Source organism: Callionymus lyra, chromosome 11, assembly GCF_982586985.1.
Source record: "Callionymus lyra chromosome 11, fCalLyr1.hap1.1, whole genome shotgun sequence".
Lineage (NCBI taxonomy): Eukaryota > Metazoa > Chordata > Actinopteri > Syngnathiformes > Callionymidae > Callionymus > Callionymus lyra.
The window spans coordinates 15,003,962-15,027,877 of NC_141828.1; the positions used below are offsets into that span (position 1 = coordinate 15,003,962).

At 40.6% G+C, this 23,916-nt stretch overlaps 3 protein-coding genes across 3 annotated transcripts; 2 read left to right on the top strand and 1 right to left on the bottom strand.

Moving 5' to 3' along the window:
• The first annotated feature begins 7,249 nt into the window (after positions 1 to 7,249).
• mad2l1bp (MAD2L1 binding protein) lies at positions 7,250 to 16,603 on the top strand. Its single transcript, XM_087802348.1, has 3 exons — positions 7,250 to 7,590; positions 15,681 to 15,919; positions 15,982 to 16,603. The coding sequence occupies exons 1-3, from the start codon at positions 7,302 to 7,304 to the stop codon at positions 16,492 to 16,494; spliced, it is 1,041 nt and encodes a 346-aa protein (XP_087658474.1). The 5' UTR covers positions 7,250 to 7,301; the 3' UTR covers positions 16,495 to 16,603.
• A 137-nt stretch (positions 16,604 to 16,740) lies between these two features.
• On the bottom strand, positions 16,741 to 22,162 carry ephx5 (epoxide hydrolase 5). Its single transcript, XM_087802347.1, has 9 exons — positions 22,054 to 22,162; positions 21,778 to 21,979; positions 20,297 to 20,477; positions 20,023 to 20,232; positions 18,872 to 19,001; positions 18,598 to 18,806; positions 18,088 to 18,196; positions 17,895 to 18,017; positions 16,741 to 17,133 (listed from the first exon to the last, which is right to left on the bottom strand). Exons 1-9 carry the CDS (start codon positions 22,074 to 22,076, stop codon positions 16,932 to 16,934), a joined length of 1,389 nt encoding a protein of 462 aa, XP_087658473.1. The 5' UTR covers positions 22,077 to 22,162; the 3' UTR covers positions 16,741 to 16,931.
• Positions 22,163 to 22,227: 65 nt separating this feature from the next.
• cst3 (cystatin C (amyloid angiopathy and cerebral hemorrhage)) lies at positions 22,228 to 23,586 on the top strand. Its single transcript, XM_087802349.1, has 3 exons — positions 22,228 to 22,523; positions 22,700 to 22,810; positions 23,282 to 23,586. Exons 1-3 carry the CDS (start codon positions 22,323 to 22,325, stop codon positions 23,354 to 23,356), a joined length of 387 nt encoding a protein of 128 aa, XP_087658475.1. The 5' UTR covers positions 22,228 to 22,322; the 3' UTR covers positions 23,357 to 23,586.
• The last annotated feature ends 330 nt before the right edge of the window (positions 23,587 to 23,916 follow it).

Genomic DNA, 23,916 nt, shown 5'->3' on the forward strand with positions numbered 1-23,916 from the left:
AAATTGTAGATTGAAAAAGGTGCCTCTGTGCTGAGCTAGCTGTGTTAAAATATATATATATGAACCATTTTAATAATAAAGACATAATATTATGACAAATAAGCAAATATCCAGTCAACAAAGGTGTGAATTGTACCAGGTACTCTATGAGATTCTGTCTCTAAATTGTTGTTTACAAACCACAGAAGAGCTCTTGGAGCGGATCTCACCTTGGTAATTGGGAGGGAAATGCAATCAGGGAATTCAAATCAAATAAAAAAAACAAAGCTTTCAATCCAACAAACACCTTGTGATAACGTTTATCACTGACAGATTAAGGTCAATACACGTACGACAAATACGTGAAAGCGTTTGCAGATTACGAATGCATCAAAAAGATTTCAGTTTTTGATGTGAAACGGAGAAACTCGCACACACACCCACTCACACGGCAAACATGCTCACTAGTGTGTGTGTGTAAATATATTTTCCCCCTGCAGTCAAACACCATCTCGCTTCACCCTCTTCCTGTCTTTTTTGTTCCCTCAAAATCAGTTGCCGTCTCCCGTTTGGTAAGAGGCTGCTCTGGAATCCATCTCATTTTAATTACTTTCTTTCTCACATCCCTGTAACCAATCTGGGTAGCTGACGATGAATAACTTTGCATTTTTAAATCCGCTTTGAATACAGAATTCCAAATTCTGTTTACACCGCTTGTGGTCAACTTGTCTCCCCGCAGCCTGGGAAGAGACTTTCATCCAGCTCTTAGGAAAAGAATCAATAGAATTAAACATCTAATGCACTTGGGGGAGTTACAGAATTCGCTTTTACTCTGGTACTCGTGCAGAAACGGAGGCTAATTCTAAATAAAAAATATGTATTTTTTGTGTAAAAGAGGAAATATCTGTCATTTATTTCAAAACATTAATTACCTGCTAATGTCTAAAGTCTCTCATCAAACCAGTCCGGCCAATGCAAGTTGAATTAATGACTTTTTTATACAATTTAAATTCACTTTCAGACCAACTCAATCGATCAACCTCGACCAGCCTCTTGACGGGCTTCTGTTCCCAGATTAATAAAGCAAACGTCCAGTCTTTCGTGCAAGACTTTAGCTTTAATAAATATTATTTAATGCGTAAACACATATGTTATATAATCAAGACTTTTTTAATAAGGAGCAAAAGACAGCGGCTGATACACATCAGTCATGAATAAAAGCGCTGTCGAGAATTATAACAACTGGACAGAATGCCAATTAGTCGACATAGCAGATAATCACACGTGTGGATAAACGGTTGAAATCGCTGAACAGATTCAACATAGAAACAATTCAGAAGATCAGTCTTTCAATGTTTTTTTTTCAGTTCAATGATAGGATAAGAAAACCCGAAAACGTCTAGGACACAGTTTCGTTCAGTTTAAGGAGAGTTGAATTCAAGAACTTTTAATAATATTTGAAATTAAGTTTAAATGATGATGGAAATTCCATAGAATTATTCTTATAAAATATATAGTTTATTATGCTATAGTCGAGTGATGTGGCCAGCAGGGGGCGAAGTGGCGCTGACTGACAGTCAGGAAACATCACTTGTCGCCGTCATTCCTCCTGTTTTAACAGGTTTGTGATGGTTCGAAGCTCCTACAAATGTTTTCAAATTCAAATGATAGAATATTTAAAGTTTCATCTCATCGGAATTTATAAATGTGTGTTTTGAAACTTTGCCGGTCGTGTAATCTAAGATGGCGCCCTCTATTGGTCAGTTGTAAACTGTTTTTCCCTTTATACTATAGTGAACATGTTTATTTGTTTATTATATTTCTTGCTTGATAAATGTGCATTTGATTTTCATTACCCAACTACAGTGAGATAAATCTGTGATTCAGGAAAATATGCAGTAAGTCCATTATCAAGACCATGTTCAGAAGTTATTACTTTATAAAGTTCTTCCCCCGTCTCAAATCTTAGCGAACAAGATGTTACGAGAGCGGAGTCCATTATGACGTAATAATGGCTTCTCTCCTCCTCCTCCAGCCAGCTGTAATCACGCCCTGCTTTGTTTATACAACAATTCCCATGGAGGTAGATATTTAAAATTGAACTGGTCACACCTGGATCAGCTCCTAGATCTTTTTCGGCATAAACCACCTCGTTTTTTTCCTCATGTTTTCTTCTAAACATAGGGCAGAAAGAGGACCTAAAGCTCTTCATTGTTAAACTCAACTAGTTAGGTAAACTTATTTTTAAACAATTATCCAAATACAATGTGACAGCAGAAAACATACCCTTAAAGCTACATCTATAGAGTTGGTTTTAAATAAAAACAAATGTTCATGACTCCATAATATCACCCAAAAATCATAAACTTTTCCATCATATTTTATCATCTGTATTAGTTTTAGTAAATTTACTAAGGTAAGGTTTACTACAAATGGAAAGTAGCATTGTGCTAAATTTTGGTGCTGCCATCTTTTTAATGTAACTGCACATTGTCCTTTTAAATAAATTAAATAAGTAAACTATTAAATATCTACTTAGTTCTTTAACATTAAAGCTAGATCATCCGTTTGGATCATGATATCTGTATATTATATATATACTATATTTTGTGGTATTTTAGCAATATACATATTTGAAACTCTCAAGGCTTAAAGGAAACCAAACAATAATATTATTGGAATAAATATATTTCTACTTCCTGTTTATCGAGTCCAGTCCGACAAGGAGTAGAAATGAACTTGTAGTGTGTTGGCTGCTGCTGCTGCTACTGAATAATGCATCTGAATACTTGGCTAAATCGTACACGTTTCAAACAGATGACATTTGGTGTTATTTGGGAGGTTGGGCTCAATTTCAACAGAGCAAAACTGTTCACTTTCAGTTTGAACTGTTTGGGAGAAGAGAGGCATTCTTGCACTGGCTCGGGGGTTTTGTGAGATCCCGGCTTCATATTGAGCTGCAGAAAAGGAGAGACTCCTGCATTGTTCTCTGTGGCAGACTCCCAGCCGACTGTCACACTATATTCAATACGATTTCAAGGACCTTGCGTCCGGGTGCTATTTAAATTGTAATAAATGAGAACTTACATTTAAGTGCCAGGTTGACTTCATTTTCATTTTCTCTTCCAATTCATGAGCTGTTCTGTTCCAAGACTTACACTCCCACCAACTGGTGGAGTCATGTCATTACAGTTGTGCTTACAGAGATTAAATACGCACCAATACTTGGTTAAAATAAGAACAAGGAAGAATTTGTCTTTTTTTTTTTCCAAGAACCCAAAAGAAAGACATTTCTTTTTTGTGCTGTTTTGAATAAACCTCCCTTTGTTCAACCTTTTCTGGAGTGGATTCAAAGAGAGAAACCTGTCTGACCTTTGAGTAAATACCTGCTGTCAAAATCATGCATGGTTTGATTGTATTTTATGCAAGACTGAGTTCAAGTTGGAACTCTCCCGGTAGCTCTCCGGGCATGGTGACCTACACCTGCTGCTTTCTGATAACCTTGACGTCTTCGTTCACTGTTTTTTTTGCCATGAAGATGATACGTCACTCCTCCGGGAAACTCTCTTGTCATGCAGTTCATACAGTTTTAAAAATGATAAATCCCAAAGATTTGCAATGAAAAAGACTCTCAACAAGTTCCTTATCCGGTGGTTATTGTTGATGCCGATCGAATGGAATCATCTTTTTTTTTTGTTTCACTTTATCCCTCAGTGAGGTCAACTCAGAGGTCATAGCGAAAGAAGGCAGAAGAAACTTTAAGCATTTGGAGAGATTAAAATTGTTGCCAAACCGTTTTCAGTACTAGCCCAGGGCAGTGGTTACAAATCAGAAAAAGTGCAACTTCCCACTAAGATTCTTAAAAAAAAAGTTTTCTACAACAAAGTTGAGATGTGACCTCGGAGCGATCATGAGTGTAATATTTTGGTGTAACATAATTCTCTTTTAGTTTTATATATGATTTTAAATCAATGATCTTTTCATGATTAACGTCCACGTTGCAACTTATATTTGGAAAGGTTGCTGGTTCTTTTTGGCATTAAATAAGATGCAAAAACCCTGCAATTAATATGAACTTTACAAATATGCGTTGATCTTGGGTTGTTGAAAAAATTGTGTAAAAAAAACCCTGAAAAAGGTGTATTTTATTTGATTTAAGAGAGTGGAGAGGTCCTTTATAAGTTTAATATCTACCACATTTTAAGGAGACTCAAGGATTAACAATCTTCTTGTGTCTAAAGAGACTGTAGATTGTCACCCACCTTTTAATTCGTCATAAGAATGAATACATTTAACGCCTTATTTAGCATTTGAAATATCAGTCATTTGAATTTTACAGCATTGGTTGTCTTCAGGATCAATATACATAACAAATATATTGACTGCATTGACTCAGCTTGGAAAGAAAATTGGGGTGGGAGCAGGACTTTCTTTTAAGGTCTAGTACAACACCGAAAAAAAACTGTTTCCTTTAACTGAGAGAAATCTCAAAACTTAAGGAAATGGTGTCTATCTGGAGCTTATGATCCATGTGTTTGTGTCTTCTCGTTTGGACTATTGTAACAGTTTATTTTCATGGCTGAACAAGAAGGAGCTGTGTCTGCAGTTAAAACAAAACTCTGCAGCGAGAATTCTGACCTGCTCCAGTAGAAGAACTCACATTTCTCCGATCCTTAAAACTCTTCACTGGCTGGTGTGGTTAGGAGGAATAGAAAACTTGAGAATCCATAGTTCAAGAAAGTTTGCATGTTATATGCTCAGGGCAAATGGTTAAAAAAAAATATTTGATTAAATATGATATTCTATTAAATTAAATGGAATTCTTCCCTTCACCTCCAGCGCCCCCTGGCGGCCTCAACTTTAAAAAAAAAACAGACGGAAGCGCTATACAAATAAAAATTACTTACTTACTTACATCTATAGTAAACTAATATTTATCTTTCTTTGGTATATCTGGGTGATTATAATGTCAACAGTTGAAGTTAGGTAAGTATTTCAAATCAAAGATTGCAACTTTTTGATGATTTAAATAAAGATATTTTCTTACCCCTCAAAATACATTTAAGTGAAGTTATGTTTTTTTCGCCATCAAACCTTTCTTTCTTTGGTAAAATGATATTTCTCTTTTAAAGCAACATCCTCTTTTTGAGAGCAGTGGGGAAACTGTCACCAAGACAAGCAAAGGCCGACTAATAGGAAAGATACAGACAAAGAATGTTACTCTGTTTATCGTCCTCCTCTGTTCAAGCATTTGATTGGTCGGCAACCCCGTTTCTGTATTTCAACACACATGGAGTCAGGCATTTCAAGCACCTAAACTAGACCTAAAATGGTATATTGCCAGGTGGTCATATTGACATGATGACATTTGTTCAACATACACTTATTTAATTCGTATTATTTCATCCACTACTGTACAGTATTAAAGCTCTGGTTGGCCACATAGAATGACTTTGTGGGTCAGATTTGGTCACCAGGCCTTTGGTGTAGCTAGACAAGCGTATGTATGAATACCTCATTTATGTAAATCCCTTCCTCTCGAAGATAAGTGGGCCTGACCTCCACATGACACGACGTGGCATCAGTTCGTCTCTGGAGTCCAACCTTAATATTTCTGCCGCATTCACACTGAGAAGGTAAATAGCCTTTTTTCTCGCCGCGAAACTATTTAACGTGAACGGCAACTCGTCTAAAAGAGGTGATTATAAATGCTTCACGTACACATTTGGAAGGTCTATTCTCCGTCACTTGTCTCCCGAAACAACACAACAGCTCAACTAATACGAAGTTGCTGAAGCATGAAAGTAATTCCACTCAGAGTTACGCGCCTTCTTTTTTAATTACAAACTAACAGATAGTGAGCATTAAGAACCACGTGTAATTATCTTCCATGTTGACAGGAGTGCTGTCGATGACCTTGCTCCAGTCTCCTGGTGTACTAGAAGGAACCACTTGTGCAGGCTGGAGAGAGAAAAGCTGCGGGTTGCTGGCCTCATCACATTTTCTGATTAGCAAGAAGGAACATGGAGATAAATGCGGGAGAGTGGAGGCATTTCTGGCGATGTGGCCATCAGCACATTTGTTGGGAGAGTCACTTGTAAGTGAGTTTAAGCTTGCGCTGCAAAAATTATTGACGTTAAAGGTGAATTATTTTAATTTGATGAATCACATTCACAAGCAGCCTTTCCAAGAAGTTAATTTCCACTTGATATCTGATTTTCAGACCAATCTTTTTTTGATCCTACGTTTGTTTTATCCCAAGCGTTTAGCAATCTTTGTTGGCAGACCTTAAACATTATGGAATAAACAAACACAACCACGTCAAGTCAAACCAGAACCTTGTTAAAACATGTTTAAGCACATTTTCTAATGTAAATATTTAAATGAAAAGAGAGTTTTGAACAAACAGACACATACTGGTGAGTACAAAAGATGTCCAACATCTAATAAAGAGACGCTATAAGTGGTTTTGTTAAACCCATGGAAGGAAATGGTTTTTAACGGACAGTTGTGTTTACTATGTAGATGCATCGGCAAAGCTCATTGTGTTTGTTTTTTCACCCTTGTTTACGTGCCTCGGAGGCAAAATCAAACCTTGTAACTAGGGCCATTAACATGTGGTGCTTTGCTGAGCCTGTCTTCAAAAATCTAGCAGACTGAAGAGACGGATAAAATTCTCTGTTTTTATCAATTGAATCAAGCAAAAAAGTGAAAAGACTTCATATTCTATTCCACTTGATCACAAACATTTTTTTCAAAGGCTTTCTTTTTTTACTATTCACCAACTGAGATTATCATTTTTATTATTTGTATTATTATATGTGTTATCATTATTGATGTTGTTGTTGTTATTGCAGAAGCTCTTGTCCCATTTCTTATGTTTTTTATTTTTATTTATTTATTTAAACCCACAAATCGAATGCTTTTGCTTGGTAAAGAAAATATATATTTGATATTTTGCAGAATTCGTAAAACAGTCTAAAGCGAAAGCTAAAATATATGTACTTGATTTTATTTTTTTTGCTTTATTAAAAAGACGAATACGCTACCATTGTTATGCATTTGTGTGATAGCATAACGTAAGATGTTAATCGCTTATAAAAAATACTTCCTTAGAAACATCAAATAATATATGTATTTTAATACTAATCATTTATTTGTTTGTATTAAGTCGCGTATTATTTGTACTACAACCTTGAACGCCGCACCTCCCAGGGTGCATTGCGGCAAATCCAAGCGGAAACTTTCAAATTCGTGTAGCAAACATTTTTAAACCTCTGACGTCAGGTCGTGTCCACTCGATTTATATCAACGTCCAAAAGATGGTGAAGAAGCGCCTGTCGTTTTCTTCCTCGCAGAACAAAAACAAATCGAAAGAAGATGTCGCGACTCGTAAGGAAGAGACTTTAAAGATTTGCTCCGACGATTTGAACGCATCCAAAGCGGAAGTAGTTGAACCGACGACACCATCGTGTGTAGAAGAAAGTCCTCGAATCCACGCCAAAGAAACTGAGACAGATTTATGTGAAGTAAAAGTAAAAGATGATCAGTTATTGGTAATCGAAGAAGAATGTGATAAACCTACTATATCCTCTGTTGAAACTCCAGCTGGTAAGTTTCTTCCTTTATTCATATAGTCTGTGTAACTGTTCTCTTTTATCACAGTTTTCAACAGAAAACGGTGATTAAAAAACGATTATTTATCATAATATATATATATATATATATATTTGTACTTTTTGTATAGTACATTAAAGCGAGAGAATGATGGTGACGTTCATCTTACTCTTCAACTTCATGAGTATTTTAACATTTATATCAGTGTTGTTTCATTAATTTTGTTGAATATATATATATATATATAGCATTAAAAGTGTCTATGCTTATAATTTTCAGTGTTAATCTGCAGCTGGCAAATGTATTTTTTCTTAACATCTTGTATATTTTATGTCTTTATTTGAGATGGTATGCATCCATACATGGGGAAATCAAATGGATAGTAAAGCAATACACATTATACCCCCCCCCCCCTTAAATGAGTACAATAATAAACAAAATATATTGCTACAGAGAGATTCATGATAAATACAAGAACGACCAAACTAATGTAAGTAAATTATATTTTTAGAGCGCTTTTACAGACCAAGGTCACAAAGCGCATAAACAACCAAAACAAAACTCAATACAATATAATACTTAAAAGATCAAGATAACATCAAGAGCAACACAATGTAGCTTTTGGTTATTCAAAAGATGGTAGAGGAGTATTTGTTGAGTCAGCCATCATACTTTCATTAATCCGTAGTCATTTTTCTATTCAACGTAAGAACGTTTCCTCAGCTTCTCAAGGAAATCACAAAATAAAACAGTTTTATGGAATCAAGGGAAGCCTTTTTCCTTTGATCCACTTGTAAGGTTCTGGGGGGGGGGGGGGAATCGTCGGAGCTTATTTATTTTTCTTCATGTTACAGTCTCGGCTGTGCATTGGCGAGCACCTGGCAACATTCTCACAAACCATATCGTACACGAAGCCGTCCTTTGGTTATGGGAGCTAGTTTCTTGTTGGGAAGGGTTTTCACATCATATTTTATTTTGTATCATAGTTATTTTATTAATAATAATAATAATCTCTATTTATATAGTAAGTAAGTAATATTTATTTATATAGCGCTTTTCGAGACCAGGGTCACAAAGCACTTAAACAATCAAAACAATACTCAAAAAAGTACATACTTTAAAGATCAAGATAATACTGAGAACAACACAGGAGTTCCAGAAAATCAAGGAAAAGCCTGAACAAATAGAAACGTCTTAAGATGTTTCTTAAAGGAGTCAGTAGACTCCATCAAGCGCAAAGAGAGAGGAAGATCGTTCCAAAGCTTAGGAGCAACAGCCTGAAAAGATTTCTCTCCTCTGGTCCTGAGCCGTGTGCGTGGAACCATAAGTAGATTCTGATCCACAGACCTCAGAGCCCGAGCTGGGGTGTAAGGCTGGATCAGATCAGTGATGTAAGGAGGAGCCTGACCATGAATAGCTCTGAAAGTAAGAACCAGAATTTTAAAGTTGATCCTGAAAGAAACTGGAAGCCAATGAAGAGTTGTAAGGACCGGAGAGATGTGAGTTCTTCTTCTTGAGCGGGTCAGAATTCTCGCTGCAGAGTTCTGAATCAACTGCAAACTGAATCAGTTTGACAGACTGACCTAAGTCACCCAAGTACTGACTCAACCCTGGAACCTTATCATCAGGAGCAATCACCAGAGTTTCAGTTTTGTCCACATTTAGCTGTAAAGTGTTTTCACTCAGCCATTGTTTGATTTCTAGCAAACAATTGGCTAAGCTGTTCAGCCTCTGGGGCTCAGTTGGATCAAAAGAGCAGTAGAGCTGGATGTCATCAGCAAAAATGTGATAAGAAACATCTGGAAATCTCTGAATGATTTTACCGAGGGGAATCAAGTACAGCAAAAACAATAAAGGACCCAGAACAGAACCTTGAGGGACTCCACACAACAGATCCGCCGATTCAGACCTCATTTGAATGGCAGATACACTAAAACTGCGCCCAGAAAGGTAAGATGAGAACCATTCTAACACAGACCCAGACAGTCCCACTTCATCCCTCAGTCTTCTCAGCAGGATCTGGTGATCAACTGTGTCAAAGGCTGAGGACCGATCCAAGAGAACCAGAACAGTGAATTTACCAGAGTCAGCCGACATCATGATGTCACTGGACACTTTCAATAAAGCTGTCTCCGTAGAGTGATGTTTACGGAAGCCAGACTGAAACTTCTCATGGATGTCGCTCTGATCCAGGAACAAAGACAGCTGCTCAGACACCACCTTCTCCAAGATCTTGGACAAGAAAGGGAGCTTAGAAATAGGCCTGAAATTACTGAGGTCAGTTGGGTCTAAGCCTGGTTTTTTGAGCAGAGGCTCCACAATGGCATGTTTAAATGCATTGGGAAAAACCCATGTGGAAAGGGAGAGGTTCACCATATTGGTAACCCAGGGGCCAATTAAGGTAAGGTAAGGTAAGGTAAAACTTTATTGATCCCTCAGGAGGTCTCCTTTGGGAAATTGTTTTTTTACAATAGCCAGCAATTTTTCATAAACCATAAAAAATAATACATAAAAAATAAAATAAGAAGAACATAAAGAGGAAGAACAAGATGACACAATCTAAGTCTAAAGACAAAGACAAAGAACATAGGTCAAGGAAAGAAAAACAACAAAGACAAAGATACAAAGACTAACTATATAAGACTAACATGGAACAGAACATCCAGATACTCTCACTCCACTCCTGCCCCCGAACTCAGAATTGTACAATTTAATAGCCCGAGGGATGAATGAGTCCCTGAGTCTATTTGTTTTGCACCTGGGTAGGAGCATTCGTGCACTCATTCTGCTTCTCTGCTCACTGATGACAGTGCTCAGAGGATGACTGTCATCGTCCATGATGGACAGTAGTTTGTTCAATGATCTCCTCTCAGCAACTGTCACCAGTGAGTCCAGCTTCATTCCAACCACAGAACCAGCCCTCCTGATCAACCTGTCCAACCTGTTGACACTCCTCTTGGACACATTTCCACCCCAACACACCACAGCATAGAACAGGACACTGGCCACCACAGACTGGTAGAACATGCAGAGGAGCTTCTTGCAGATGTTAAATGAACGAAGCCTCCTCAGAAAGTACAGTCTACTCTGAACCTTCTTATACACATGGTCTGTGTTGCAGGACCAGTCCAGTTTACTGTCCATCCACACACCGAGGTACTTATAGTTGTCCACTATCTCCACCTCGTCGCCTCTGATGGACACTGGACGTGGCTTTGTCCTGGACCTCCCGAAATCCAAGACCAGCTCCTTGGTTTTTGAGGTGTTCAGCTGCAAGTGGTTCCTCTCACTCCAGTCCACAAAGTCACGTATCAGACTCCTGTACTCGTCTTCGCTGTTGTCCCTGATGCATCCAACAATGGCAGTGTCGTCAGCATACTTCTGGACGAGACTCAGCTCTGAGTTGTAGCAGAAGTCTGAAGTGTAGATGGTGAAGAGGAGAGGGGCCAGTACTGTCCCCTGAGGTGCTCCTGTACTGCACACCATAGTGTCAGACTTGATGTCCTTCAGCCTGACATACTGTGGTCGATCAGTAAGATAGTCCGTAATCCAGGAGACCAGACCAGGGTCCACATGCATCTTAGTCAGTTTGTCCTGCAGCAGAGTGGGTTGGATAGTGTTGAAGGCACTAGAAAAGTCCAGGAACAGGATTCTCACTGAACCACTTCCTTTATCCAAGTGGGAGTAGGTCCGATGCAGGAGGTGAAGGATGGCATCTTCCACACCAACTGCTGGCTGGTAGGCAAACTGCAGGGGGTCTTGCGCGTGCTGGACTTGTGGCGTGAGATGTTTGAGGACCAGCCGCTCCAGTGTCTTCATCAGCTGCGAAGTCAGTGCCACCGGTCTGTAATCGTTCAGCACACTCGGTCGGATCTTTTTAGGGACTGGAACGATACAGGAAGTCTTCCACAGAGTTGGTACTTTCCCCAGCCGTAGACTGAGGTTGAAGACATGCTGGAGTGGCTCAGCTAGTTCAGCAGCGCAGGTCTTTAGCAGTCGAGCAGACACCTTATCAGGACCAGCAGCCTTCCCTGGACGAATCCTCCGAAGTACATCCTGTACCTGGAGTGAGGTGAAGCTGGGAAGTGGTTCTGTGGAGCTGGGGGGGACACAAGAAGGTGGGGCAGGTCCTGAGGCGGGCAGCAGTGAGGGTGAGGTGACCTGCTCAAACCTGTTGAAAAAGTTGTTCAGTCCATTTGCCTCATCCACCGTGTCCACTGCAGTCAGAGAGGCCTTGGTCTTGTGTCCAGTGATGGTTTTAACACCATCCCAGACCTCTCTTATTTCTTCTCGGCTCAGCTTCTCCTCCAACCTCCTCCTGTAGGTGTCCTTTGCCTCCTTCAAGCATCGCTTCACCTCCTGCTGAGCTGACCTCATGGCGTCCCTGTCTCTGCTCCTGAATGCCACTTTCTTCCTGTTAAGGACATCCTTGACCTCCTTTGTTACCCACGGTTTATTATTAGGGTAACAGCGGACAGTCTTAGTAGGGGCGACAACGTCCAAACAGAAATTTAAATAATCTGTTAGACAGTGTGTCTGTCCCTCGATGTCCTCACCATGAGACCTCAGCAGCACATCCCAGTCTGTTGTTTCAAAGCAGTCTCTGATGGCGTCCTCCACAGCTGGTGTCCACTTTCTGATTGTCTTAGTGGTCACAGTCTGTCTCTGCACCAGAGGAGTGTACTGTGACTGAAGGTGGACCAGGTTGTGATCGGACCTTCCAAGTGGAGGAAGAGGTTTGGCTCTGTAGGCGTCCTTCAAGTTGGAATAAAGAAGGTCAATTGTCCTGTTATTCCTGGTGGGACAATCCACGGCCTGATGGAAAGTAGGCAGAGTAGAGTCCAGGTTGGCATGATTAAAGTCTCCAGAGATGATGATAAACGCGTCAGGATTTTGATTCTGAAGTCGAGCTGTCATTGTGTGGATCTTCTCACAGGCAGATGCAGCCGCAGCGCTCGGAGGAATGTAGACACACAGCGCGATCACGTGACTGAACTCACGCGGTAGATAATATGGACGCATGCTGACAGCCAACAGTTCTAAATCTTGACAACAAGAGACTTTCTTTACAGTAACGTGTCCCGGGCTACACCAGCGTTTATTCACGTACATGATCAGACCTCCTCCTCTGCGCTTCCCACACGCGCGCGCGTCTCTGTCCGCTCTGATGGTGCTGAAACCAGGCAGATCCACGTGTGAGTCCGGAGTCAGCTGAGTGAGCCACGTCTCTGTGAAGATCAACAAGCTGCTCTCTCTGTAGATCCGCTGGTTGTTGAGGGCAGACAGCTCGTCCATCTTATTCGTCAGTGAATTGACGTTCCCCATCGTGATCGTTGGGATCGTTGGTCTGTGACGTCTCCGATTGTCCGTTAGCTTAGCCTTTAGCCGCTTCCCTGCCCGACAGCCTCTGTAACGGCGCTGAAGTTCGATCGGGATCTCGTGGCGATCTCCAGCCCGTGCCATTGACTTCAGCGACAGTAGATCCTCTCTTGAGTAAACAAGACGATTCTTTCCATGTTCAAAAGTATCCATTTAAAAAGATTATAGTAAAAAATTAATAAAAAACAGAAAATTATAGAAATTGCTGCGGAGCTACTGGAAGAGGCAGCCGTCCTCGTCGGCGCCTTTAATGTAATACATTACATGTAATTACATCAAATACTTGGATAAAAAGCCTACAAGGAAGGACGTCATCTGAGCAAGAGGAGGGTTTCATCTTGTTAACTAGTGCCGAAATATCACCCAAAGATACAGCAGTGAAGGAGGACCAAGAGGAGGAGAGGGGCTCAGAGACAGTAGGGGTTCCAAACAAAGAGGGAGAGATTTTCTCTTTGATCAATTTAATTTTGTCAATGAAAGATCTCAACAATGCATTGCTGTCAGCTTCACAGAAGACAGGCGTGATTTGAGGAGCAGGAGACACGAGAGAATTAATCGTGTCAAACAAAACTTTGGGGTTTTTCCTATTTGCTGCTACCAGTTTTCTGATGTAATCAGATCTAGCAGTTTCTACCATCTCATTGTAAGAAGTCATCAGATCCCTGAGGTGAAGTCTATGCACCTCAAGTTTAGTGGACTTCCAGAGACGCTCAGTCTTTCGACAAAGTCTCTTCAGACTCAGGAGATCTTCATTTGTCCAAGGGCACCGTTTTTTCTGAATTTTCAAGTTCGATTTAACAGGTGCCACTTGATCCAGTATTTCAACACAATGATCAGTGAAACGGTGAATCAAACTGTCCACGTCTGGGCAGTCATCTAAGGAAAGACGGTCAAACATAGCAGAAAAACTGTCTGCAGTATCGGCTGAGATGACACGCCTCTGAGACCTAACTTTCAAAGGCTTAGGTTCAGGGATGAAGTCCAGGTTAAACAAGACAAGAGAATGATCACTCAGATGGACATCATGTACAGATACATTAGAAATGTCCAGGCCAAGAGTAAAAACTAAGTCTAAAATGTGGTCTTTTTGATGAGTGGGTTCAGAAACATGTTGCTCAAAATTAAAGGCTTCTGTTAAAGTTAAAAGTTCTTTAGCAGAACAAGATGTGACGTCATCAACATGAAGATTAAAGTCTCCAAGAATAAGGACAGATCCCATTTGAATAATGGAAGATAAGAAGTCACTAAAGTCTTTCAAGAACACCGCCGCAGGACCAGGCGGGCGGTAGATTGACACACAATAGAAAGGTCTTGTAGAACCAACCAAGATCATCTGAGATTCAAAAGAAGTGAATTCCTGTGTCTGAATCACTTTGCAAGAAAAACGCTCCCTAAAAACAGTAGCAAGACCTCCTCCACGACCAGAGAGGCGAGGCTTCCCCAGGACAGCGCTCCCTACTGGACAGAGTTCGTTCAGATGAATAAACTCTTCCTCTCTCTGCCAAGTCTCAGAAAGACATAATAAATCCAAATTAACTCTTGTGAAAAGATCATTAAGAATAAAGGATTTATTAGTAATTGAGCGAACATTAAGAAGTCCCACATTCAGCACCGATGACGTCACTGACGACGCCGCGTCACTGACAGGCGTGCAGAGCGGGATCTTTTGAAGCGAACAGCGGTCATGTGGGTACCAGCTGTCACTGAAGTTCAACTCGGTTGTAAAAGCCGAATTAAAGAGAGGAAATGAAAAAATCTTACCACCTTTCGTTGAGGTCTGGACAGACGGCAGCGCTGATGTGTCGTCAAGCTCTGCAGCTAGAGGAATGTCGATCAAACATCGAAGACGTCCGATGACGTCAGAGTTGTTCCGAGCGATCGCGACTGCACGTCTCATCCTGACCTGAACTCCAGACCGACTCGATCGCTTGTGGAAATCGCCCGGTACCCGAGAGATCAAACGATATTCCACAGAGTCCGAGTCGATGAGCAGCGGAGCCGGAAACATATTCACCGGACGTTGATAACGGTCGAGGTTATAATCTTCCATCGACTCTCTGATGTTGAAAAGAGCATCACGATCATAGATCCGAGATGCTTGAGACATATCTTTAGTGATATGAGCATAATATCCGGACAAGTAGTCGTTAAAACGACTGTTTTTGGCAATTATTGCAGGAGCTTACGTTCAAGCAGCCGATCAAAGGCTCACCGGAAGCGGAAAATATAGCGCCTTTCTAGACCAGGGTCACAAAGCACTTTGAAAACGCAAAGCATTCACACATACTGATGGGAGTAGGCTGCACACATGCGCCATGTGAAATAAAGCATATATTTGAAAATATGGTTTTTACATTTTGGCGTCACTATTACATTTCTATATGCTAGATGGCAGTCATAACGTCCTGGGCCGCAAAAAGAAAAATGGAATCCCAGAGCTGACTAAGGTCAAGAAGTTACCGCCGACTCCAGCTGCTTTTAAAGATGATATTTGGACATATATTGGCTTTTAGTTCTTTTAATTAAAGTAAAAGATAGTGGAACAATCTCAAGATGTCCCTTGAATTTAGTACATAATAGTTGTATATAAATATATCATACCGTATCGTGTGTGGAATATGTCGCATCATGACCACAGTGTATCACTTTAGGGTAACCAAGGGTTGATGTTGAACCTTAACATTCTCGATGCTTTGTTTTGCCAGGAGACGGTTCAGGTGTTCCGCCCGAACAACAAAACCAGGAGAGTAATGACGCAGAGGTGGCGAGGAAGGCGCAGGAAGAAGGGCTTGTGAAAGTCGCCTTCCCTGGTCAAGTCACGAAGGTCGCTTCGTGTCGCTTCGTGACCGAGATCATCAAGTTCATTCTGTACCAGAGACAGCAGCTTCCCACGACTTACGACCAGATGGTGCGTGACGAGAAGAAGAGTCAAGAGTCCATGCAGGTAAATGACTGGAATCAAATCGTGACGCGTGATATTCACTCACTTTGAAATTATTTTTTCAGGATAAGGATAGGATAATCCAGAGGCCGCTGAAGCCGGCCGGTATGAACGTGCGAACGCAACACAAAGCGCTTCAGGATCTAGAGGAGTTGATGAAGCAGCTGGAGGTCCTGTTTTCCCTCAGCGTGGTCCCCCGAGTGCTGCTGCTTCTGGGCGGATCCATCGTCCTGCCCACCGAGATGTACGAGATCAACATGGAGGGTCTCGCCCTGGCCTGCGGGGATCAGTGCCTCCGCGTGTCCTCTTGCTTGAGGCAACTTTTCAGGACCGTCTTCGTGGCGGATTTTCTTCTGGACGCCAAGCCGGTGCGGCTGATGTCGACCTCGGTCTTGGCTTTGGCCCACCGGGACTGCGGGGTGGACTGGTTTCGCCCCAAATTACAATTCAAAGTTCCGATTCGCGTGAAGAGAAAAGTAATCTCTCTGTTTACCGATGAAAGCCGTGGCGGCGACGAGGACTGGGATGACTACGTGTGGTTCCAGGCTCCTGTACCCATAAAGGGCGTCAGCTACTGACAATCAGTTCAAGCATGACAGAGCTTCATGTCTGTAGCATCAATTTTGTTTTGAATGTGTCAATATTTTATTAAGAATTATGTTTTAAACGCTGAAAATTAGTTTTTTTTAAATTCCCTAAATAAGGATTTGAACGTCACAATATTATGAATTCTTAAATAAAACAAATGGCATTAGTGCAATACATTTTATTGGTATTACATGAACACAGTTTTTATTTATTGAATATCAGATTTTTTTTCGAATGTGATCAAGTCTGTTAACTTTCATTAAAACGGATGAATCTGCAGCAGTGCATTTAATAAGAAAATGTTGTTCCAAAGGTTTTCTGGGGGCATCGTGTTGCATCAAGGAATGTGTACAGTACAACATTCAGAATGTCAAAATGTGTATTAATACAGAGTAACGATTTTTATTTCAATGTTCACTCATTCCCGTCACTTCTGTTCGACCTGCTTGACGAACTGATAGACGTCGTCGGCGAGCAGCTGCGGCTCCTCGAAGGCGGCAAAGTGACCCCCGGAGGGCATGAAGTTGTAAGACCGGATGTCTGAGAAACGTTTCGCCGCCCAGGACCTGGGTACGTGAGACACTTCATTTGGGAAGGCAGCTATTCCAGTCGGCACATGGATCCCTGTCCTAGAAAACGAAAATACAAATCTGTCACAAATGCATTTAATTAAATACCTAAAATAAGGAAAATGGTGCCGCAACATGATCTGGAGCTTATGATCGATGCATTCGTGTCTTCTCGTTTAGAATATTCTAACAGTTTATTTTCGTGTCTAAAAAAGAAGGGGCTGACTCGCTTGTAGTAAATACAAAACTGCAGCGAGAATTCTGACCCGCTCAAGTAGGAGAACTCGCATTTCACCTATCCTCTGCATTAGCTGCCAGTTTCTTTCACGATCAATTTTTAAATTCTGGTTCCTACTTTCAGAGCTATATATGGTCAGGTTCCTCCTTACATCAGCGATCTGATCCAGCCTTACACCCCAGCTCGGGCTCTGAGGTCTGTGGATCAGAATCTACTAATGGTTCCTGTACACGGTTCAGGACCAGAGGAGAGAAATCCTTCCAGGCTGTTGCTCCTAAGCTTTGGAACGATCTTCCTCTCTCTCTGTGTTTGATGGAGTCTACTGACTCCTTCAAGAAACATCTTAAGACACTCTTAATTGTGAAGTAATTTTCTTAATCATCTGGGACTCTTGTATGAAATGTTTTTGGATCTAGACAGTTGCAGTGAAACTGGTATCGATCCCCTTTTTCTCTACACAGTTTAACAACAAAGAACTGCAAGCAACATTTGTGAAGAAAGTTGGTTCTTCTAAGCAGATACTTCATGCACTTTTGTATTTTCTATTGTAAAAACCCTAACTAGATATAAATGAACCGCATACTTTAAGTCGAGTCTCTTCGTAAAGTTTCTAAAGTTCTCCTTGTAGAATCGCATGGACGACACGATGCAGCCGGAATTCCAGTAGATCATGATCCCAGTCAAGAGGTCGTCCAGGCTGAACTTACTGCAAACGGATACTGAGTGAATGAAGGTAATGATGGTAGTACGTTTTTTAAAAACTGAGATTTAGTTACCTCTCCAGTCCACCGTCTTCCAAGTCTCTGTTGTCCAGATGAGTGCCGGTGGAAAACTTCTCCAAAATATAAGCAGCCAATGCTAAAGGGGAGTCATTAACACCACAGCCTGGGGGAAAAATGTGAAATATAGGGTTTAAAACCGTACCTATTTAACCAAAACACAATTCTAATTGTCTCTTTTCCCTTTATTTTCATTTGTACTTCTCGAAAATATTTTTGTTCATTTATCTTTTATGCACTATATTCAATAATATAGAATAAAAGAACATTTTAGCTTATTTTATTTAAAAAAAAATACACTGTAATACACTTTTTTCTTTTTGTCATTACTGACCTATTTTATTTTTTATTTCTTTGTCTCGCTCAATTTAAAAGCCAGTTCTAAAGGGAAATGTAATTGCTCTTATCAAGCATGTTAAAGAAGGTAAAGATTAATAACATTATTTAATAAAATGAATGGTTATTACAGTAGTGAGTTGTGATTGATGGAGTCACAGGTTTTCTCACCTACTGTGTCTGGTTTGGTGGCCTGAATGGCGAGGTAGCCGCACTCGTTCAACATGACATTAATGACCTTGTGGAAAGGAAACAATCGCACGACGTCCTCTCGGGTCAGACCCACCAACCACGGCAGATAAGGACCGATGAGAAGATACAACAGCACTTTGAATCCATGAGGTGGGTTCAGCATGTTTAGGTGGAGACCTTTCACGCGCCTGAAATAAAAAAGATTGTTGAAGAGAAAATAGACATTTACCACATTTCAATGGTGCATGCTTACTCCGGCTTCATCTGTGCCATGTTTGTGGTGATAACGTGGCCAAAGTCTCCCCCCTGAAGGTAGAAATGTGAGAACCCCATTCGCTCCATCAGCTTCAGAAAGATTCTGGCGGCATCAAGACTACTGAATCCTGTATTTAGAAAATAAATCATGAACAAATTGACAAAAAAAAGGTTTTAAACCTTTGCGTCTTGGTCAAGTTGACCGACCTGCATGTGTATTTCTGGAAGCCAGGGAGGTCGTTAACCTTGACCCAGAGACAACACAAGGAATACCACAAACATAGTTGTTTTCAGGCCCTCGGATCACCTTGACCCAGAGACAACACAAGGGATACCACAAACATAGTTGTTTTCAGGCCCTCGGATCACCTTGACCCAGAGACAACACAAGGGATACCACAAACATAGTTGTTTTCAGGCCCTCGGATCACCTTGACCCAGAGACAACACAAGGGATACCACAAACCGAATTTCCCCTCGCGGGACTAATAAAGGTTTTCTGATTCTGATTTTCTGATTCTGAAACATATTTGTTTTCAGGCCCTCGGGTCACCTTGATCCAGAGATAACACAAGGCATACACAAACATATTTATTTTCAGGTCCTCGGGTCACCTTGACCCAGGGATAAAACAAGGGATACCACCAACATATTTGTTTTCAGGCCTTTGGGTCACCTTGACCCAGAGACAACACAAGGGATACCACAAGCATATTTGTTTTCAGACCTTTGGGTCACCTTGACCCAGGGATAAAACAAGGGATACCACCAACATATTTGTTTTCAGGCCTTTGGGTCACCTTGACCCAGAGACAACACAAGGGATACCACAAGCATATTTGTTTTCAGGCCTTTGGGTCACCTTGACCCTGAGACAACACAAGGGATACCACCAACATATTTGTTTTCAGGCCTTTGGGTCACCTTGACCCAGGGACAACACAAGGGATACCACAAACATATTTGTTATCAGGCCCTCGGGTCACCTTGACCCAGGGACAACACAAGGGATACCACAAACATATTTGTTATCAGGCCCTCGGGTCACCTTGACCCAGGGACACCACAAGGAATACCAAAAAAACATATTTGTTTTCAGGCCCTCGGGTCACCTTGACCCTTAGACAACACGGGTTAAAATGGATGTACCTTGTTTGTGAGGAGCTTCTGAGTAGCCGAAGCCAGGAATTGAGGGACAGATGACTTCAAACACGACGCTCTGGCTGCCCTCAGTGAGCAAAGGCAGGATCTTGTAGAACTCAAAGAAGGATCCTGGCCAGCCATGAACGAGCATGAGAGGAAGAACCTTCTGATTCGGGCGAGGATGAGCTCGCACGTGGACAAAGTGCACATCAAGACCTTCATTTGTAGAAAGATAATGCGATTTACCTCTGCTACAAAAATGGTTTCGAAGTGCACGAACCTTCTATCTTGGTCTTGAAGTGCGGGAACTTGTTCAGCATCGCCACCTGTTTGTTCCAGTCGAACTCGTGCCTCCAGTACGAGGCCACTTGTCTGAGGTAGTTGGAGTTGAATCCATAGTGGAATTTACTGTCCTGGAGCGGCTCCGTGTAACGCATCCTGTCGATGCGCTGATGGAGGTCCTGTCCAGTAGAGAGATTTAGAAGGAAAGTTTGTTCTTAGAGGAGTACAATGTTGCAGATGGAGGCTTCATTCTCCAAAAAACTAGCTGCTTCCTGCCTTCCAATGAGTTATGTTCCAGTTACTATTAAATAATTGTAATATTTAAAGGTCAGGATATCAACAGGTTTTAGCAGCACACGTAAGTAAGTAAGTAAGTAATTTTTATTTGTATAGCGCTTTTCCAGACCAGGGTCACAAAGCGCTTAAACAATCAAAACAATACTCAATAAAGTATATACTTTAAAGGGCAAGATACAACTGATAACACAACTGGAGTTCCAGAAAATCAATGTTAGTTTAAGCATACTGCACGCCCTCGTGGGAGACACATACAATGATTTGCTGTTGTTTTTAAGTATTAAATTATTACCTTTTAATCATTTAATTGAATATTTTCTATATAGAAAGGTTGAGTTTGTTTCTATTAATCAATTTAATTCAATAATGTGTATATTAAATGGTTGAATTTGTTGTTTTTTCTTATTTAATTAAAAATAGATATATTTTCAAACTGAATAAAGTTTTACACGTAGAGTTCAGTATTTAAGAATTTTTAAAGAAAAAACTATATTTATTTTAAAAGGCTTTGAATTAAATAAATATTATTGGAATAAGAACATCAGACTCTAAAAAGTTCATGAATTATTCAACCACAAAAAAACCCCGACCTTTTAACAAATAATTGAATTCATTTATTCAATAGCAACAAATACCAGCTTTCAATCAGGACGCAATTAAATGCAAGTGTTTAAAAAAAGCATTTCAATAGTAAAGAAAAACTTTTAACTGGTTAAAGCAGCACTGGGTAGTTTTGGATACCTTCATATTTTTTGCACTAAAATAACTTGTACATTGTTTTGTGTGATTTTTATTTTCACTGTAAAAAGTTGTTGGGGGTGGTGTGAACATGCTACATATTGCGCTAGTTGTGGTGTTGGGGAAGTGAGGGGGGGATTACGGTACAAAAACAAAGTTAAAGTTACGTTATTTACAAAACTGTTATAACGCATATAATATTCCGTTATCTCATATATATCCATCCTTCATTCAGCCAATGGAAATTCGTTCAACTGCTGCAAACCGGGACATGGCAACATGTGTGCTCATGGGAAATGTAGTCTCCCGTCGGGCTAAAACACTACCACTTAAGTCCACTGGTGTCGCTCGACTAAATCGCATAGAACCTGCTTTAAATTCATCCTGATGGCAATGATCTACTTTGGCTCTGAGTTTGTCATACTTTTAAGTATCCATCATCACCTGGATCTCCTCATCCGATGTTTGCACTTCAAACGAATGGATCCCTTCATCTTCTTCTTCCTCGGTGGGTTTCTCTCCTCTCCCCCACCATCCTTCTCCCAGAGGAATGACGACCCTCTCCTGCCTCCTCCCGAGCAGCATGTACGCAAGAATCCCGACCGATGCCACCCCACACCCGATCACCAGCTGGCCCTGGGCGTCCCTGGCAAAAAAAAACAAAAAAAAACATTGAATAAATAAAGGAAACTTAATCAAAAAATAGTTCCTGTACTTCACCATATTGACTGCAGTGTTTCCATGTCAAGACAAAAGAGGGTCGAAACTTTTTGGCTTTCAAACTAGACTAGAATGTTACGCAACTTTTTTTTGTGCGTAAGTTGCGGGGATCATTCTGATTGGCTGACGGAGCTCTCAATCAATCGTGACGTCAAGGGTTATATAAAAGTGGGCAGAGCCCTTGTTGTTGTTGTTGTTTTTTCTCTCCCGTCTTCGTCTATAAACGTGCGCGTCGAGTCTCCCGCGGATCCAAACAACAAAAAAAAACAATGACTCGTCAGGTGATCCTCGTGCTCGTGGCGGCCGCGTTCGCCGTCGGCGAGGCGTCTATCGTGGGCGGCTACAGGGACGTGGACGTGAACGACACGGGCCTCCAGACCGCGCTCAACTACGCCGTCGTCAAGCACAACAACGACAGCAACGACATGTTCCTGAGCCAGGTGGTGGAGACGGTCTCGGCCAAAAGCCAGGTGTGTGTGTATGAATTAGTAGATCTTATCTTATGGCTTTAAATACGTTTATTTATGTGGAATTATATTGTTGTGCGCCCCCTAGCGACCGTTACAATAGCAGCACCTCCTGTCATGTCATCATGTAGTTCTTTATTTATTTTTTTCTATGTGTTTTTTGTTGTTTCCTATCCAAGATGGTGAGTGGCATTAAATATGTCATCACGGTGAAGATGGCCAGGACCAACTGCAGAAAGGGCGGTGTTGATGAAGTCTGCTCCATCCACACTGACCCAGAGGTGGCTCGAGTAAGTCCATTTTTTTACTCTCATTTATTGTTTTAAATACAAACTTTATCAACAAGTGCACTCATGAAAAAAGGAAAAATGCATCCTAGAAGAAAATGCAGTGTGTGCAGCTTTTACCATTACTCGATAAGTTTATTTAATCCATTAAACCTATTCAATTTAATGTTTTACTTAGTAACAAGTAACATATTTAGTAATTCCAAATGCCTTTCTTGTTCGATACTGTTTATAAGTCAAGTGATCTTTGTTCAACATGACAGTTTACAGACACGTAATACTTCCCTTTTCTTAGTTTCCGAGGAAGAAATCAATCACATGACTTATCTGAAAGTTTATTGATCGATTTTTTTTTTTTTTGGTTGGCATGTTTTGACTAGAATTGATATAAACAAGTTTCTATTACAAGCATGTGTATGTTTTTTTTTTTATGTGTTTTGTTTTTAATTCTATTTCTCCATCTCTGCCCCTCAGCCCTTCCAGTGCACGTTCACAGTTTGGTCCAAACCATGGAATGGTTTCCTCAAGGTTGTCGAGAAAAAGTGCTAAAAAGATACGAAAAGGAAAAGTGGCAGCCGATGGATCTTCACTTCCCTTTTAGATGTTCTTCTTTTAGCCCGAAGCAGTATTTTGATTGATGCTAACTCAAACTCTGAGCCACAGTGAATCAACTTTTTACAATGAAATGCACACATTCTTCGAACAATCAACTTACTCAAATAACTGATTTATACAAGAAAATAAAGTGTTTTTAACATGAATAAAAAAAATCAACCCGATATGGCATTTGTGTGTTCAATTTATTTTTGAAGAAGTTCTTTTAGTTTACTTCCTTGTAATAGCTTTAAATCCATTTTAAGTTGCCTTTTAGAAGTGGACACATAATGACGGTCTTATATAAGAAGTAATAGAACTAGTTCAAATGTTCTATTTATATCAAAATGGGTTTCTATTTTTTTACGTAATGGAAATGTTACAATGACGGCAACCTAGTGATTTAAATCAAGTTAAATAACCGAAAAAGAATCCGAATGATTTCTGATAAATAAAACGATTAGCAGATGGAGTTGCAGTTTGCAATATGCTTTTCTAACGCATGGGGGCAGTGT

Excerpts from the sequence above, each read along its gene's own strand:
- mad2l1bp (XM_087802348.1), top strand. The coding sequence starts at position 7,302 with ATGGTGAAGAAGCGCCTGTCGTTTTCTTCCTCGCAGAACAAAAACAAA. Across the intron at positions 7,591-15,680 it reads CTCTGTTGAAACTCCAGCTG|GAGACGGTTCAGGTGTTCCG; the intron begins GTAAGTTTCTTC and ends TTGTTTTGCCAG. Across the intron at positions 15,920-15,981 it reads AGAGTCAAGAGTCCATGCAG|GATAAGGATAGGATAATCCA; the intron begins GTAAATGACTGG and ends TTATTTTTTCAG.
- ephx5 (XM_087802347.1), bottom strand. The coding sequence starts at position 22,076 with ATGGAAACACTGCAGTCAATATG. Across the intron at positions 21,980-22,053 it reads GAAACACTGCAGTCAATATG|GGACGCCCAGGGCCAGCTGG; the intron begins GTGAAGTACAGG and ends TTTTTTTGCCAG. Across the intron at positions 20,478-21,777 it reads CATCGGATGAGGAGATCCAG|GACCTCCATCAGCGCATCGA; the intron begins GTGATGATGGAT and ends TCTACTGGACAG.
- cst3 (XM_087802349.1), top strand. The coding sequence starts at position 22,323 with ATGACTCGTCAGGTGATCCTCGTGCTCGTGGCGGCCGCGTTCGCCGTC. Across the intron at positions 22,524-22,699 it reads CGGTCTCGGCCAAAAGCCAG|ATGGTGAGTGGCATTAAATA; the intron begins GTGTGTGTGTAT and ends TTCCTATCCAAG. Across the intron at positions 22,811-23,281 it reads CTGACCCAGAGGTGGCTCGA|CCCTTCCAGTGCACGTTCAC; the intron begins GTAAGTCCATTT and ends TCTGCCCCTCAG.